The 18,844-nt window shown below is 39.7% G+C and overlaps 1 protein-coding gene across 5 annotated transcripts in view; it reads left to right on the forward strand.

Moving 5' to 3' along the window:
• LOC115194901 (endonuclease domain-containing 1 protein) overlaps nt 1-18,844 on the forward strand; it is a 238,049-nt gene that overhangs the window by 174,410 nt on the left and 44,795 nt on the right. For 2 of the 5 annotated variants that reach the window (XR_003878551.1, XM_029754810.1), the window contains exons 1-2: nt 1,478-2,540; nt 8,541-8,975. The exons of 1 other annotated variant lie outside the window; for it this stretch is intronic. Coding sequence is in view for 3 of the 4 variants with exons in the window: in XM_029754810.1 (XP_029610670.1) it covers nt 2,211-2,540; nt 8,541-8,975 (765 nt within the window). In the remaining variant the exon portion in view is untranslated. Of the gene's footprint in view, nt 1-1,459; nt 2,541-8,540; nt 9,918-18,844 lie in introns of those variants that run through there. 2 more of the 5 variants (XM_029754817.1, XM_029754812.1) reach the window with 2 other exon arrangements.

Here is an 18,844-nt window from a genome sequence, read left to right on the forward strand (position 1 = left end):
CCAAAACCCCTACTGTTTTTCGCCCAGGGACTGCAGAGATCTCATTCCACGTTCTGGCGCCTTCTGAGAGCCTATGGGAGCCTTAGAAAATGTCACGTTACAGCAGAGATCCTCTATTTTCGATAAAGAGGCTATAGAAGGCCAAGAAATGGTCAGAGAGGGCACTTCCTGTATGGAATCTTCTCAGGTTTTGGCCTGCCATAGGAGTTCTGTTATACTCACAGACACCATTCAAACAGTTTTAGAAACTTTAGGCTGTTTTCTATCCAAATCAAATAATTATATGCATATTCTAGTTTCTGGGCAGGAGTAATAACCAGATTAAATCGGGTACGTTTTTTATCCGGCCGTGAAAATACTTCCCCCTATCCTAAACAGGTTAAACAGCCATCACTAGCACAGAGAGGCAGCTGCCCACATACAGACTTGAAATCATCGGCCACTTTAATAAATGGAACACTAGTCACTTTAATAATGCCACTTTAAGAATGTTTACATATCTCACATTATTCATCTAATATGTATATACTGTATTCTGTCACACCCTGATCTGTTTCACCTGTCCCTGTTGTCTCCACCCCCCTCCAGGTGTCGCCCATCTTCCCTATTATCCCCTGTGTATTTATACCTGTGTTCTCTGTTTGTCTGTTGCCAGGTCAACCAGCTTTTTTTTTTCTCAGTCTCTCTTTTTCTCACCCTCCTGGTTTTGACCCTTTCCTGTCCTGACTCTGAGCCCACCTGCCTGACCTCTCTGCCTTCCCTGACCCGGAGCCTGCCTTTACTGACCCCTGCCTGCCTTGACCTGTCTATTGCCCCTGTTGGATTATTAATCCATTGTTAATTCAACTTGTCTGCATCTGGGTCTTACCTTCATACCTGATAGTATAGAATACTATCTATTGCATCTTAGCCTTCGTACCTGATAGTATAGAATACCATCTATTGCGTCTTAGCCTATGCCACTCTGACATTGCTGATCCATATATATACTGTATTTTACACTATCTATCCTATACTATCTAGTCTATACTATCTACACTATACTATCTATTCTACACTATCTATTCTACACTATCTATGATACACTATCTATTCTACACTATCTATTCTACACTATCTATTCTACACTATCTATTCTATACTATCTATTCTATACTATCTATTGCATCTTAGCCTCTATTCTACGCTATCTTTTCTACACTATCTATTCTATACTATCTAGTCTACACTATCTATTATATCTATTCTACACTATCTATACTACACTATTTATTCTATACTATCTATTCTATACTATCTATTCTACACCAGCTATACTACACTATCTATTCTATACTATCTATTGCATCTTAGCCTCTCTGACATTGCTCATCCATATATTTATATATTCTTATTCTTATTCCATTCCTTTACTAGATTTGTGTGTATTAGGTATTTGTTGTGGAATTATTAGATATTACCTGTTAGATATTACTGCACTGTTGGAACAAGAAGCACAAGCATTTCCCTACATTTCCCTTGACTTGCTTGTCAAGGGAAATGCAAGTTTACTTCTTTGAGTTTTTGAGTCAGAGTCGCTAAGCCTTGTGGGATATTAATGAATGTGAACTCAGCAACCGTAATTCCAGAACAGTCCCTCTGTTATAATAGTCTGATGTGTATCTTCTGACAGACTCTATGCTGAGTAAAGTCAGGTTTTATCCTAAAACGTTTTTCTACCAGAACCAAAGTGTGGATGCAGTCACTATTTAGAGCAGTCTAATCTCATTAACCCAGAACTATAATATTGTGTGATTCAGTTCTGGGTCCATACGTGTTAGAAACTACAGGAGGTGATAGTATACTATACTATCTATTCTATACTATCTATTCTACACTATCTATTCTATACTATCTATTCTATACTATCTATTCTATACTATCTATTCTACACTATCTATTCCATTTTATGTGTTACAGCAGTTTCCATGGAAACATAGGGAGGAGTTTATGCAAATCAACCCTATCTGTCTTGACATCTGAAGGAGGAGTCTCTGTAATAACTATTTAAAGCAGTCTGTCCTGACTCAGCTCAGCAGTCTCCAGTCTACCAACTGGTCTCTGTAATAACTATTTAAAGCAGTCTGTCCTGACTCAGCTCAACAGTCTCCAGTCTACCAACTGGTCTCTGTAACTTCATCTTTGTCTCTGTGGTGTACAGTCTTCAGGTGATGATGGGGGTATTGAATCATCTCTCTACTCTCCTCCTTCTCTCTCTCCTTCCTCCTGCTCTCTCTCGTGTAGTGGAGAAGTTCAGTGATGTTCCACAGTGCAAGAATTTCTTCCTGAATGGGACAACTCCAAATCTCCCAGGTATTTTGGTTGGTGGGACGGTCCAGGACCAGAAACGCTACAAGCTGATTTGCCAGTTGTTCAACAACATCTACAGGTTTGCAACTCTCTACGACACGACCAACAGGATCCCTGTGTTCTCAGCCTACACCTTCACTGGTCCTCCTACAGACCCCAGACCAAATCCAACCTGGATGATCGAGCCCCAGGTAGGACTAATGTTTTGTCATATAACATAACATTATTTGTTTACTGCTGTACAGTTGAAGTCAGAAGTTTACATACACTTAGGTTGGAGTCATTAAAACTCGTTTTTCAACCACTCCACACATTTCTTGTTAACAAACTATAGTTTTGGCAAGTCGGTTAGGACATCTACTTTGTTCATGACACAAGTCATTTTTCGAACAATTGTTTACAGACAGATTATTTCACTTATAATTCACTGTATCACAATTCCAGTGGGTCAGAAGTTTACATACACTAAGTGGACTGTGCCTTTAAACAGCTTGGGAAATTTCCGAAAATGGTGTCATGGCTTTAGAAGCTTCTGATAGGCTAATTGGCATAATTTGAGTCAATTGGAGGTGTACCTGTGGATGTATTTCAAGGCTTACCTTCAAACTCAGTGCCTCTTTGCTTGACATCATGGGAAAATCTAAAGAAATCAGCCAAGACCTCAGAAAAAAAAATGTAGACCTCCTCAAGTCTGGTTCATCATTGGGAGCAATTTCTAAATGCCTGAAGGTACCACGTTCATCTGTACAAACAATGTACGCAAGTATAAACACCATGGGACCACGCAGCCGTCATACCGCTCAGGAAGGAGACGCGTTCTGTCTCCTAGAGATGAACGTACTTTGGTGCGAAAAGTGCGAATCAATCCCATAACAGCAGCAAAGGACCTTGTGAAGATGCTGGAGGAAACAGGTACAAAAGTATCTATATCCACAGTAAAACGAGTCTTATATCGACATAACCTGAAAGGCCGCTCAGCAAGGAAGAAGCCACTGCTCCAAAACCACCATAAAAAAGCCAGACTACGGTTTGCAACTGCACATGGGGACAAAGATCGTACTTTTTGGAGAAACTTCCTCCGGTCTGATGAAACAAAAACAGAACTGTTTGGCCATAACGACCATCGTTATGTTTGGAGAAAAAAGGGGGATCCTTTCAAGCCGAAGAACAACATCCCAACCATGAAGCACGGGGGTGGCAGCATCATGTTGTGGGGGTGCTTTGCTGCAGGAGGGACTGGTGCACTTCACAAAATAGATGGCATCATGAGGCAGGAAAATTATGTGGATATATTGAAGCAACATCTCAAGACATCAGTCAGGAAGTTAAAGCTTTGTTGCAAATGGGTCTTCCAAATGGACAATGACCCCAAGCATACTTCTAAAGTTGTGGCAAAAGGGCTTAAGGACAACAAAGTCAAGGTATTGGAGTGGCCATCACAAAGTCCTATAAAAAATTTGTGGGCAGAACTGAAAAAGCTGAACCTCGGCAAGACCCTGTACAACACCCTGTCGTTCCCCACTAACATCAAGGCGGTGACCCGATCCTGTAGGTTCATGCTCTACAACATTCGCAGAGTACGACCCTGCCTCACACAGGAAGCGGCGCAGGTCCTAATCCAGGCACTTGTCATCTCCCGTCTGGATTACTGCAACTCGTTGTTGGCTGGGCTCCCTGCCTGTGCCATTAAACCCCTACAACTCATCCAGAACGCCGCAGCCCATCTGGTGTTCAACCTTCCCAAGTTCTCTCACGTCACCCCGCTCCTCCGCTCTCTCCACTGGCTTCCAGTCGAAGCTCGCATCCGCTACAAGACCATGGTGCTTGCCTACGGAGCTGTGAGGGGAACGGCACCTCCGTACTTTCAGGCTCTGATCAGGCCCTACACCCAAACAAGGGCACTGCGTTCATCCACCTCTGGCCTGCTCGCCTCCCTACCTCTGAGGAAGCACAGTTCCCGCTCAGCCCAGTCAAAACTGTTCGCTGCTCTGGCACCCCAATGGTGGAACAAGCTCCCTCACGACGCCAGGACAGCGGAGTCAATCACCACCTTCCGGAGACACCTGAAACCCCACCTCTTTAAGGAATAACTGGGATAGGATAAAGTAATCCTTTAACCCCCCCTTAAAAGATTTAGATGCACTATTGTAAAGTGGTTGTTCCACTGGATATTATAAGGTGAATGCACCAATTTGTAAGTCGCTCTGGATAAGAGCGTCTGCTAAATGACTTAAATGTAAATGTAAAAAGTGTGTGCAAGCAAGGAGGCCTACAAACCTGACTCAGTTACACCAGCTCTGTCAGGAGGAATGGGACAAAATTCACCCAACTTATTGTGGGAAGCTTGTGGAAGGCTACCCTAAACATTTGACCCAAGTTAAACAATTTAAAGGCAATGCTACCAAATACTAATTGAGTGTATGTAAACTTCTGACCCACTGGGAATGTGATGAAAGAAATAAAAGCTGAAATAAATAATTCTCTCTACTATTATTCTGACATTTCACTTTCTTAAAATAGTGGTTTTCCTAACTGACCTAAGACAGGGAATTTTTACTAGGATTAAATGTCAGGAATTGTGAAACTGAGTTTAAATGTATTTGGCTAAGGTGTATGTAAACTTCCGACTTCAACTGTATGTCACAGACAGTTATGTTACAAAATATAGAACTACCACTATGGAGGGTATAGAGACTTGATTGTCTTGATTGTGAACCCCCCCAGAAGAGGGTTTATTGTACAGAAAGGAGGGTTTATTGTACAGAAAGGAGGGTTTATTGTACAGAAAGGAGGGTTTATTGAATAGAAAGTAGGGTTTATTGCACAGAAAGGAGGGTTTATTGTACAGAAAGGAGGGTTTATTGTACAGAAAAGAGGGTTTATTGTACTGAAAGGAGGGTTTATTGTACTGAAAGGAGGGTTTATTGTACTGAAAGGAGGGTTTATTGTACTGAAAGGAGGGTTTATTGTACTGAAAGCAGGGTTTATTGTACTGAAAGGACGGTTTATTATACTGAAAGGAGGGTTTATTATACTGAAAGGAGGGTTTATTGTACTGAAAGGAGGGTTTATTGTACTGAAAGGACGGTTTATTGTACAGAAAGGAGGGTTTATTATACTGAAAGGAGGGTTTATTGTACAGAAAGGAGGGTTTATTCACTGAAAGGAGGGTTTATTATACTGAAAGGAGGGTTTATTGTACTGAAAGGAGGGTTTATTGTACTGAAAGGAGGGTTTATTGTACTGAAAGGAGGGTTTATTGTACTGAAAGGAGGGTTTATTATACTGAAAGGAGGGTTTATTGTACTGAAAGGAGGGTTTATTATACTGAAAGGAGGGTTTATTGTACTGAAAGGAGGGTTTATTATACTGAAAGGAGGGTTTATTCACTGAAAGGAGGGTTTATTGTACTGAAAGGAGGGTTTATTGTACTGAAAGGAGGGTTTATTGTACTGAAAGGAGGGTTTATTGTACTGAAAGGAGGGTTTATTATACTGAAAGGAGGGTTTATTGTACTGAAAGGAGGGTTTATTGTACTGAAAGGAGGGTTTATTGTACTGACAGGAGGGTTTATTGTACTGAAAGGAGGGTTTATTATACTGAAAGGAGGGTTTATTATACTGAAAGGAGGGTTTATTGTACTGAAAGGAGGGTTTATTGTACTGAAAGGAGGGTTTATTGTACTGAAAGGAGGGTTTATTGTACTGAAAGGAGGGTTTATTGTACTGAAAGGAGGGTTTATTATACTGAAAGGAGGGTTTATTGTACTGAAAGGAGGGTTTATTGTACTGAAAGGAGGGTTTATTGTACTGAAAGGAGGGTTTATTGTACTGAAAGGAGGGTTTATTGTACTGAAAGGAGGGTTTATTGTACTGAAAGGAGGGTTTATTATACTGAAAGGAGGGTTTATTGTACTGAAAGGAGGGTTTATTGTACTGAAAGGAGGGTTTATTGTACTGAAAGGAGGGTTTATTCACTGAAAGGAGGGTTTATTGTACTGAAAGGACGGTTTATTGTACAGAAAGGAGGGTTTATTATACTGAAAGGAGAGTTTATTGTACTGAAAGGAGGGTTTATTGTACTGAAAGGAGGGTTTATTGTACAGAAAGGAGGGTTTATTGTACAGAAAGGAGGGTTTATTATACTGAAAGGAGGGTTTATTGTACAGAAAGGAGGGTTTATTCACTGAAAGGAGGGTTTATTGTACAGAAAGGAGGGTTTATTATACTGAAAGGAGGGTTTATTGTACAGAAAGGAGGGTTTATTCACTGAAAGGAGGGTTTATTGTACTGAAAGGAGGGTTTATTGTACAGAAAGGAGGGTTTATTGTACAGAAAGGAGGGTTTATTATACTGAAAGGAGGGTTTATTGTACAGAAAGGAGGGTTTATTCACTGAAAGGAGGGTTTATTGTACTGAAAGGAGGGTTTATTGTACAGAAAGGAGGGTTTATTATACTGAAAGGAGGGTTTATTCACTGAAAGGAGGGTTTATTGTACTGAAAGGAGGGTTTATTGTACTGAAAGGAGGGTTTATTGTACTGAAAGGAGGGTTTATTGTAATGAAAGGAGGGTTTATTGTACTGAAAGGAGGGTTTATTATACTGAAAGGAGAGTTTATTGTACTGAAAGGAGAGTTTATTGTACTGAAAGGAGGGTTTATTGTACTGAAAGGAGGGTTTATTGTACTGACAGGAGGGTTTATTGTACTGAAAGGAGGGTTTATTGTACTGACAGGAGGGTTTATTGTACTGAAAGGAGGGTTTATTATACTGAAAGGAGGGTTTATTATACTGAAAGGAGGGTTTATTGTACTTAAAGGAGGGTTTATTGTACTGAAAGGAGGGTTTATTGTACTGAAAGGAGGGTTTATTGTACTGAAAGGAGGGTTTATTGTACTGAAAGGAGGGTTTATTGTACTGAAAGGAGGGTTTATTGTACTGAAAGGAGGGTTTATTGTACTGAAAGGAAGGTTTATTGTACTGAAAGGAGGGTTTATTGTACTGAAAGGAGGGTTTATTGTACTGAAAGGAGGGTTTATTGTACTGAAAGGAGGGTTATTTGTACTGAAAGGAGGGTTTATTATACTGAAAGGAGGGTTTATTGTACTGAAAGGAGGGTTTATTGTACTGAAAGGAGGGTTTATTGTACTGAAAGGAGGGTTTATTGTACTGAAAGGAAGGTTTATTGTACTGAAAGGAGGGTTTATTCACTGAAAGGAGGGTTTATTGTACTGAAAGGACGGTTTATTGTACTGAAAGGACGGTTTATTGTACAGAAAGGAGGGTTTATTGTACTGAAAGGAGGGTTTATTGTACAGAAAGGACGGTTTATTGTACTGAAAGGAGGGTTTATTGTACTGAAAGGAGGGTTCATTGTACTGAAAGGAGGGTTCATTGTACTGAAAGGAGGGTTCATTGTACTGAAAGGAGGGTTTATTCACTGAAAGGAGGGTTTATTCACTGGAAGGAGGGTTTATTGTACTGAAAGGACGGTTTATTGTACAGAAAGGAGGGTTTATTGTACTGAAAGGAGGGTTTATTGTACTGAAAGGAGGGTTTATTGTACAGAAAGGAGGGTTTATTATACTGAAAGGAGGGTTTATTGTACAGAAAGGGGGGTTTATTCACTGAAAGGAGGGTTTATTCACTGAAAGGAGGGTTTATTATACTGAAAGGAGGGTTTATTGTACTGAAAGGAGGGTTTATTGTACTGAAAGGAGGGTTTATTGTACTGAAATGAGGGTTTATTGTACTGAAAGGAGGGTTTATTATACTGAAAGGAGGATTTATTCACTGAAAGGAGGGTTTATTGTACTGAAAGGAGGGTTTATTGTACTGAAAGGAGGGTTTATTGTACTGAAGGAGGGTTTATTATACTGAAAGGAGGGTTTATTATACTGAAAGGAGGGTTTATTGTACTGAAAGGAGGGTTTATTGTACTGAAAGGAGGGTTTATTGTACTGAAAGGAGGGTTTATTGTACTGAAAGGAGGGTTTATTGTACTGAAAGGAGGGTTTATTGTACTGAAAGGAGGGTTTATTGTACTGAAAGGAGGGTTTATTGTACTGAAAGGAGGGTTTATTGTACTGAAAGGAGGGTTTATTGTACTGAAAGGAGGGTTTATTATACTGAAAGGAGGGTTTATTCACTGAAAGTTTGTAAATTAATGAACGTATGATTGTGTCCTGCAGCTCAACGGTGTAAACAACAGCCCTGAAATGAAGAATATGGGAGAACACTACCAACACCAGGCTGGGAACTACGACTATAGTAACTCAATACCAATTAAAGGGGTGAACAAAGGTCACCTCTTCCCATGTTCACATGCTCATGACCTTGATACTCAGAAGTCCACCTTTACCCTGACCAACATCGTTCCCCAGGTGGTGTCCTTCAACAATGGCAGGTGGAAGGAAATGGAGGAAAATGTCAGAGAGAAGCTGATGACGGACTGTTTTAGTAACAACAGGAAGATAAAGGCCTATGTGGTGACTGGAGCGGTGCCCAGTAAGAACAAAACACTGAACAACACACTGAAGAACGCTCTGAACAACAGAGTGAACATCCCTGATCTCATGTGGACAGCCTACTGCTGTTACAACAACACACTGAACAACAGAGTGAACATCCCTGATCTCATGTGGACAGCCTACTGCTGTTTGAACAAGATGAAAAAGTGGAAGGCCGAAGCGCACTGGGGGTGGAACAAGAAGGGAAAGAGGAAAACATTGAAACCAGAAACCTTGGGAGAACTCGAAAAGGAGTTGAACCAATTTCACCAAGGTGGTCGTGTCCAGGTGTTCCCAAAGGATTGTCCAAGAGGTCCTAAACCTTCCACTAACCAACTCAGTTGGAAGAATTCTCTTGAAAGAATTTCTTCCACAGTCAGGAATCTTTCCAATTCCACGATGAATAGAATTGGATGATCTGGGTACAGATGCTCAGACTATATCAACAAACTACCAACTAAACTCTGTTGAAATGGTGTTGATATGCAGCCACTTGTTACGGTTATAGGGGTTATAGGGGTTATAGAGGTTATAGGGGTTATAGGGGTTATAGGGGTTATAGGGGTTATAGGGGTTATAGGGCTTAAAGTGGTTATAAGGGTTATAGTGGTTATAAGGGTTATAGTGGTTATAAGGGTTATAGTGGTTATAGGGCTTATAGTGGTTATAAGGGTTATAGTGGTTATAGTAGTTATAGGGCTTATAGTGGTTGTAAGGGTTATAGGGGTACTAAGGGTTATAGTGGTTATAAGGGTTATAGTGGTTATAAGGGTTATAGGGGTACTAAGGGTTATAAGGGTTATAGTGGTTATAAGGGTTATAGTGGTTATAGGGGTTATAGTGGTTATAAGGGTTATAGTGGTTATAAGGCTTATAGTGGTTATAAGGGTTATAGTGGTTATAAGGGTTATAGTGGTTATAAGGGTTATAGTGGTTATAAGGCTTATAGTGGTTATAAGGCTTATAGTGGTTATAGTTGTTAAGGGTTATAGTGGTTATAAGGGTTATAGGGGTACTAAGGGTTATAAGGGTTATAGTGGTTATAGTGGTTATAAGGGTTATAGTGGTTATAAGGGTAATAAGGGTTATAGTGGTTATAAGGGTTATAGTGGTTATAAGGGTTATAGTGGTTATAAGGGTTATAGTGGTTATAAGGGTAATAAGGGTTATAGTGGTTATAAGGGTTATAGTGGTTATAAGGGTTATAGTGGTTATAGTGGTTATAGTGGTTATAAGGGTTATAGTGGTTATAAGGGTTATAAGGGTTATAGTGGTTATAGTGGTTATAAGGGTAATAAGGGTTATAGTGGTAATACGGGTTATAGTGGTTATAAGGGTTATAGTGGTTATAAGGGTTATAGTGGTTATAGTGGTTATAAGGGTAATAAGGGTTATAGTGGTAATACGGGTTATAGTGGTTATAAGGGTTATAGTGGTTATAGTGGTTATAAGGGTTATAAGTGTTATAGTGGTTATAAGGGTTATAGTGGTTATAAGGGAACAGAATTCTATTCTAAGAAATAAAATACATTAATTCCTTGATGATGTGCTGCCATTACTCTTGTTAATGTTAATAATGATGCTCACAGCAGGGTTGAGGTCAATTCCATTTCAATTCCAGTCAATTCTAGAAATACACTGGAATTCCAGTTCTCTTCAATGCTTTTCAATGAGGAACATTTGGAATTGAAATGGAATTAACCCCAACCCTGGACTACAGTATGTCAGGTTGTGACTTCCATATGACTGTTACCATGGAGATACTGTTATATGTTCTGAATGTAATTCAATCACTGTTACCATAGAGATACTATTATATGTACAGAATGTAATTCTATCACTGTTACCATAGAGATACTATTATATGTTCTGAATGTAATTCTATCACTGTTACCATAGAGATACTATTATATGTACAGAATGTAATTCTATCTCTATCACTGTTACCATAGAGATACTATTATATGTACAGAATGTAATTCTATCTCTATCACTGTTACCATAGAGATACTATTATATGTTCTGAATGTAATTCTATCACTGTTACCATAGAGATACTATTATATGTTCTGAATGTAATTCTATCACTGTTACCATAGAGATACTATTATATGTTCTGAATGTAATTCTATCACTGTTACCATAGAGATACTATTATCTTCTATGGGAAACGTGGGACGTCAGCGTCCCACTCTATTCAACAGCCAGTGGAATCGCGTGGCGCGAAATACAAATACCTCAAAAATGCTATAACTTCAATTTCTCAAACATATGACTATTTTACACCATTTGAAAGATAAGACTCTCGTTAATCCAACCACGTTGTCCGATTTCAAAAAGGCTTTACAGCGAAAGCAAAACATTAGATTATGTCAGGAGAGTACCCAGCCAGAAATAATCACACAGCCATTTTCAAAGCATGCATATATGTCACAAAAACCAAAACCACAGCTAAATGCAGCACTAACCTTTGATGATCTTCATCAGATGACACACCTAGGACATTATGTTATACAATACATGTGTAATACCCTTGTTTGAACCAGGTATTGAGTTTATTTGTTATAATTAATTGGTTATATATTTAAAAGATAATTGAATTACTCCTAACCTGTAATGTTGTTAATGCATTATGCTTTTGAAGAAATATTTATTTAATGTATAAGTGAATAGTTTGTTTTACTTTGAATTGTAAGTTTTGACCAATAAGGTCGCTCGTTAAGTTGTGGCCAATGGGAGTTGACCTGGTTAACGGGAGGCCTGGGGAAAAGAGAGGGAAAAAGACGTTGATGAGAAGGATTGACGTTTTACCTTAGGACGGTTGGTAAATTAATTATAAAAGAAGACGACAGAACTAGAACAAAACCCATACCTACTAGGATATGAAGGGAAATACATGTTTTATTTTATAAAAGAGTTGTTATAATTTTGTTAAAACTCAGTAAAGACTGAAGCTACCGTCTCGTCGTGGAGGTATTTGTCAGCATTGAGGTTAGCCTAGCATCGTGTGACACTGGGAGATAATTGCTTGGGAAGCTTAACGAGTTCGTGTTCCCATGGGATATCGGTTACGGCTAAGGAGTACTGTCTGCATGGGTAGCTGTGCTTGCCTTGGACTTGGTGAGGAAACCTGCATGGAACTGCCATACTTCGCTGAGGGAATATCTACCAAGCAGTGAGTAACCACAACGTGAGGTGCTTCAGGATATTTTTGGGTGTCATCATTTTTTGAGCTCCAACGCGCGCCAACGGTTCATTTAAGCGAACTTGAAATAATTTGGACTCATTGGGGTTTATTATTTTCTATTTCTTTTGTTGTGTCTGAAAATGTATTTGTTTGAAAATGTTTTAATACACATATGGAACGTTATGTATATTGAGTTGGTGGAGTCATTGATTGTCTCAATTTAATTTAATGCATGGGATGGTCTATCCTGATTCAATAACAAAACCTATAATCATTTATTCTGAAGTTAATACCCTATTGTCATAACCCTAGATAGTTTACAATAGGAATTCTTATTGGAGATGTCCTTCTCACCTAACATCCCATGCTGCTGAGATACTCTGCATAAGTTAATATTGTGAGAGTCATATTCGAGCCTGGTGAGAGGGTTACACATGCATGTTTTGTTCAATCAAGTTCATATTTATATCAAAAACCAGCTTTTTACATTAGCATGTCATGTTCAGAAATAGCATACACACCGAAAACTTCCGGTGAATTTACTAAATTACTCAGCATAAACGTTCACAAAATACTTAACAATTATTTTAAGAATTATAGATACAGAACTCCTTTATGCAATCGCGGTGTCAGATTTTAAAATAGTTTTTCGGCAAAAGCACATTTTGCAATATTCTGAGTACATAGCTCGGCGATCACGGCTATCTATTCAAGACACTCGCCAATGTCGAGGCTCAGTAAACTCAGATTTACTATTACAAAAATTGGATTACCTTTGCTGTTCTTCGTCAGAATGCACTCCCAGGACTTCTACTTCAACAACAAATGTTGTTTTGGTTCCAAATAATCCATAGTTATTATCCAAATACCTCCGTTTTGTTCGTGCGTTCAGGTCACTATCTGAAGGGTGACGCGCGGGTGCATTTCGTGACAAAAAAATGCAAATGTTCCTTTACCGTACTTAGAAGCATGTCAAACGCAGTTTAAAATACATTTTTATGCGATTTTATTCGTAAAATAGCGATAATATTCCAACCACACAACCTTGTATTCATTCAAACAGGTGAAGAAAAAAATGGAGTAGTCTTGTGACCGCGCATCTCCTGTCTCTGAGCCACTAGGCTGACCACACACAAACAGAGCTCCTGAACCTTGCCCAGAGATAGCAGACACCCCAATCCACTTTCTGGCGCCTTCAGAGAGCAAATGGAAGCCTTAGAAAGTGTCACGTAACAGCAGAGATACTGTATTTTAGATAGAAAGGCAACAGAAGGACCAGAAATTGTCAGACAGGCCACTTCCTGTATGGAATCTCAGGTTTTGGCCTTCCATATGAGTTCTGTTATACTCACAGACACCATTCAAACAGTTTTAGAAACTTTAGAGTGTTTTCTATCCAAATATACTAATTATATGCATATTCTCATTTCTGGAAAAGAGTAGTAACTAGTTTAAATCGGGTACGTTTTTTATCCGGCCGTGAAAATACTGTCCCCTAGCAGGTTAAATGTTCTGAATGTAATTCTATCACTGTTACCATAGAGATACTATTATATGTTCTGAATGTAATTCTATCACTGTATGTATCCATCTTCTTCCCATCTGAAGGAATAAACATCTATAATGAATGAAGCCTGTGAGAGTCTGGTGTTTTGTTCTCATAGTGTTTAAATATGTCCAAGTGACTCCAAAATGTTCCAATTCAACATTAGACAACGTTATTTGAGCTAAAAACATAAATGATTGAAAGTACTCTTTTAGTTGTCAGTTATTCATTCAAACTTTGCCGTAACTATGTGTCCAACCAGCTATGGTCCAGCATACCAGCTAACTACCATGTCTCTAAACATACCTGGAGCTGGTCAAGAAGCTACCATGTCTCTAAACATACCTGGAGCTGGTCAAGAAGCTACCATGTCTCTAAACATACCTGGAGCTGGTCAAGAAGCTACCATGTCTCTAAACATACCTGGAGCTGGTCAAGAAGCTACCATGTCTCTAAACATACCTGGAGCTGGTCAAGAAGCTACCATGTCTCAAAACATACCTGGAGCTGGTCAAGAAGCTACCATGTCTCTAAACATACCTGGAGCTGGTCAAGAAGGATTTACAAACATTGTTCTAGAATCATCAAAATCCAGGCTTCATCACATCCGGCCGTGATTGGAAATGTCCCCCTTTTGTCCAAGTCCACAAACAATAAATACTATTATTTCTCATCAAAAGGTCACTGGATGAGCTGCTGTAAAAAAAAAAAAAATGTTTCCCTGCATTCAGTGGAAGGCAACAAAAGACACACCTGATGCTGAGGTTAGAGAGACAGACTGACCTGACGCTGAGGTTAGAGAGACAGACTGACCTGACGCTGAGGTAAGAGAGACAGACTGACCTGATGCTGAGGTAAGAGAGACAGACTGACCTGACGCTGAGGTTAGAGAGACAGACTGACCTGATGCTGAGGTAAGAGAGACAGACTGACCTGATGCTGAGGTAAGAGAGACAGACTGACCTGACGCTGAGGTAAGAGAGACAGACTGACCTGACGCTGAGGTAAGAGAGACAGACTGACCTGACGCTGAGGTAAGAGATACAGACTGACCTGATGCTGAGGTTAGAGAGACAGACTGACCTGATGCTGAGGTAAGAGAGACAGACTGACCTGACGCTGAGGTAAGAGAGACAGACTGACCTGACGCTGAGGTAAGAGATACAGACTGACCTGATGCTGAGGTAAGAGAGACAGACTGACCTGACGCTGAGGTAAGAGAGACAGACTGACCTGACGCTGAGGTAAGAGAGACAGACTGACCTGACGCTGAGGTAAGAGATACAGACTGACCTGATGCTGAGGTTAGAGAGACAGACTGACCTGATGCTGAGGCAAGAGAGACAGACTGACCTGACGCTGAGGTAAGAGATACAGACTGACCTGATGCTGAGGTAAGAGATACAGACTGACCTGATGCTGAGGTAAGAGAGACAGACTGACCTGACGCTGAGGTAAGAGAGACAGACTGACCTGATGCTGAGGTCAGAGATACAGACTGACCGTGGGGGATGAAAGGAGAACCAATGTAGGAAAAAGCTGATGTTTTTCCACAAGTGATTTCAGTAATACTCTGTGAAATTAACAGCCACTTCCATTTTACTTCCGGGTCGTGTCCCCAAAACTTTTGAAATGGTTTGACGTTTATATCATAACATTTGTGAAAACACGGTCATTTACAATATATATAAAATACATGTTTTGGATTAATTTACCTCTGCTTGGATTCCTTTTATGGATTATTTGGCTTGAAGACCATTGTGATACGTTTTTGCCCATTGAAGACTATTCAGAAAGACTACAAAAAACAACAATGCTACTTCCTGGAAAATAACCTGTCACTTTAGTAGTGTATAGAAAAAAAGACCTTGGATGAGTAGGAGAGAGAGAGAGGCAGAGAGAGAAAGAGAGAGAGATGGAGGCAGAGAGAGAGAGAGATAAGCCATATATTATTTTGAGACAGTTTCACACAGCAAGAAAATTATCCTGCAGCAAAAGGAAATTGAAATTGTTATGTTGTTTATAATTAATGGACATTTTTTGTAGGGGTTGTTACAAAAATAGTTAAGTCAAAAAAAGTCTGACATTTTTAAAGAAGTCAATACAAATTTTAGAATCCTTTTTAACCTGGAATACATTACAAATTAGCATTTCATTCTGTGCAGGAAAATTCCTACAACAACAGGAGGATCAAATTAAGATACGGCTCCTGTAGGTTTCACAGCAGTATTTCGTTCCAAGCAGGTTTTTCAGTTTTTGCAGCAAACAAAAAGAAAATACCCTTTTACAATGAACAAAATACAATAAATATCATATCTGGTGTCAGAGATATGATGCAAAACGTACGTTCAGAGTGTCAAGATCCAGACGGGTTTGAGCGCTATCAGGAAAACCTTCCTTGGGAACCTAAATCTAGACAGATACACAGACAGAATGACAGACAGACAGACAGACAGACAGACAGACAGACAGACAGACAGACAGACAGACAGACAGACAGACAGACAGACAGACAGACAGACAGACAGACAGATACACAGACAGAATGACAGACAGACAGATACACAGACAGAATGACAGACAGACAGATACACAGACAGACAGACAGACAGACAGACAGATACACAGACAGATACACAGACAGATACACAGACAGAAAGACAGATACATAGATGAGTGGTGAAGTTCAGTGGCGTTGCAGATTGTGAGAAGTTCTTCATGGATGAGATAACTCCTTAAAACCATCGTCATGTTTTATCATCGAACCCAGCTCTGCCAGCTGACTTTAACAACCCACCACTTATTGTATATAGGAGAGGTCGCAATTTACGCAAGAAATTGGTCCATGCCAAACTTCCAGCCACAAAAGAAAACGAGCCAGGCTCTTTACGCCCTCTTCTGAATGGCAGCTATAAAAAATTGTTAGGTCAAAAAAAGTCTGACATTTTTAAAGAAGAAAATACAAACTTTAGAAGCCATTTTAATCTGGAATACATTACAAATTAGCATTTCATTCTGTGCAGGAAAATTCCTTCAACAACAAGATGATCAAATTAAGATACGGCTCCTGTAGGTTTCACAGCAGTATTTCATTCCAAACAGGTTTTTCAGTTTTTGCAGCAAACAAAAAGAAAATACCCTTTTAGAATGTACAAAATACAATAAATATCATATCTGGTGTCAGAGATATGATGCAAAACCTACGTTCAGAGTGTCAAGATCCAGACGGGTTTGAGCGCTATCAGGAGAACCTTCCTTGGGAACCTAAATCTAGACAGATACACAGACAGAATGACAGACAGACAGATACACAGACAGAATGACAGACAGACAGATACACAGACAGAATGACAGACAGACAGATACACAGATAGAATGACAGACAGACAGATACACAGACAGACAGACAGACAGATACACAGACAGACAGACAGACAGACAGACAGACAGACAGACAGACAGACAGACAGACAGACAGACAGACAGACAAGTAAAATAACATAAAAGTTGAATCAGGAGTAAAGACCGGGATTATCCAGTCGCAGTACATTGTAATGACCTAAAACATGACATTTCTACCTTTAGGTTGTGAGACATAGAGAAAGTCAAGATATCAGACAGGGGAGGTGATATAACACTGAGCTAATGAGAATGTTTTGGGATTTTCACCCTCCAGACATTATTCCCTAAAGGTCTTAATGATGAAATGTCCATGCATGTTATGTTGTAAATGTGAACATGAATTAATGCCTCCACTTCAGACTACTCTGACGTTTTTTCTTGAACGGAACCCAATGATTTATGAAAACTTACTTGATGTCCTCATTGTGGGTTTACAGACGTGTTCAGGGCCAGCCCTCCCATTAGACCGTCGCCTATGGCAGCAGTTGAATTTGAGGTGATATTTTGACAATTGTCTGCCGCCCTCCGGTGCCCCTGTTCGGTCACTACACCGCCCGCTGCGCCCCAGCCACCAGCTCATAGTGTTGCTACAGTTCCCCCCCACCCCATTCCCCCTTCTCCCGAAGTTCATACCACTATCCTTGGTAGCTATGGTGATGTGTGTGTTTATATCTCCCGAAGTTCATTCCACTATCCTTGGTAGCTATGGTGATGTGTGTGTTTATATCTCCTGAAGTTCATACCACTATCCTTGGTAGCTATGGTGATGTGTGTGTTTATATCTCCCGAAGTTCATACCACTATCCTTGGTAGCTATGGTGATGTGTGTGTTTATATCTCCCGAAGTTCATACCACTATCCTTGGTAGCTATGGTGATGTGTGTGTTTATATCTCCTGAAGTTCATACCACTATCCTTGGTAGCTATGGTGATGTGTGTGTTTATATCTCCCGAAGTTCATACCACTATCCTTGGTAGCTATGGTGATGTGTGTGTTTATATCTCCCGAAGTTCATACCACTATCCTTGGTAGCTATGGTGATGTGTGTGTTTATATCTCCCGAAGTTCATACCACTATCCTTGGTAGCTATGGTGATGTGTGTGTTTATATCTCCCGAAGTTCATACCACTATCCTTGGTAGCTATGGTGATGTGTGTGTTTATATCTCCCGAAGTTCATACCACTATCCTTGGTAGCTATGGTGATGTGTGTGTTTATATCTCCTGAAGTTCATACCACTATCCTTGGTAGCTATGGTGATGTGTGTGTTTATATCTCCTGAAGTTCATACCACTATCCTTGGTAGCTATGGTGATGTGTGTGTTTATATCTCCTGAAGTTCATACCACTATCCTTGGTAGCTATGGTGATGTGTGTGTTTATATCTCCCGAAGTTCATACCACTATCCTTGGTAGCTATGGTGATGTGTGTGTTTATATCTCCTGAAGTTCATACCACTATCCTTGGTAGCTATGGTGATGTGTGTTTATATCTCCTGAAGTTCATACCACTATCCTTGGTAGCTATGGTGATGTGTGTGTTTATATCTCCTGAAGTTCATACCACTATCCTTGGTAGCTATGGTGATGTGTGTGTTTATATCTCCTGAAGTTCATACCACTATCCTTGGTAGCTATGGTGATGTGTGTGTTTATGGGATTATCCAATTATGAAACATTAATAAATGAATCTGCCAAATATATGATTGTATTTTTTTAAGTGTGTGTGTGAGGAAGACGATTAGTGATTAAGACAGTAACCTAACCTGTTAACGTTAGTGATTAAGACAGTAACCTAACCTGTTAACATTAGTGATTAAGACAGTAACCTAACCTGTTAACGTTAGTG

The sequence above is a fragment of the Salmo trutta genome, chromosome 5, assembly GCF_901001165.1.
Source record: "Salmo trutta chromosome 5, fSalTru1.1, whole genome shotgun sequence".
NCBI classification, from domain to species: Eukaryota; Metazoa; Chordata; class Actinopteri; order Salmoniformes; family Salmonidae; genus Salmo; species Salmo trutta.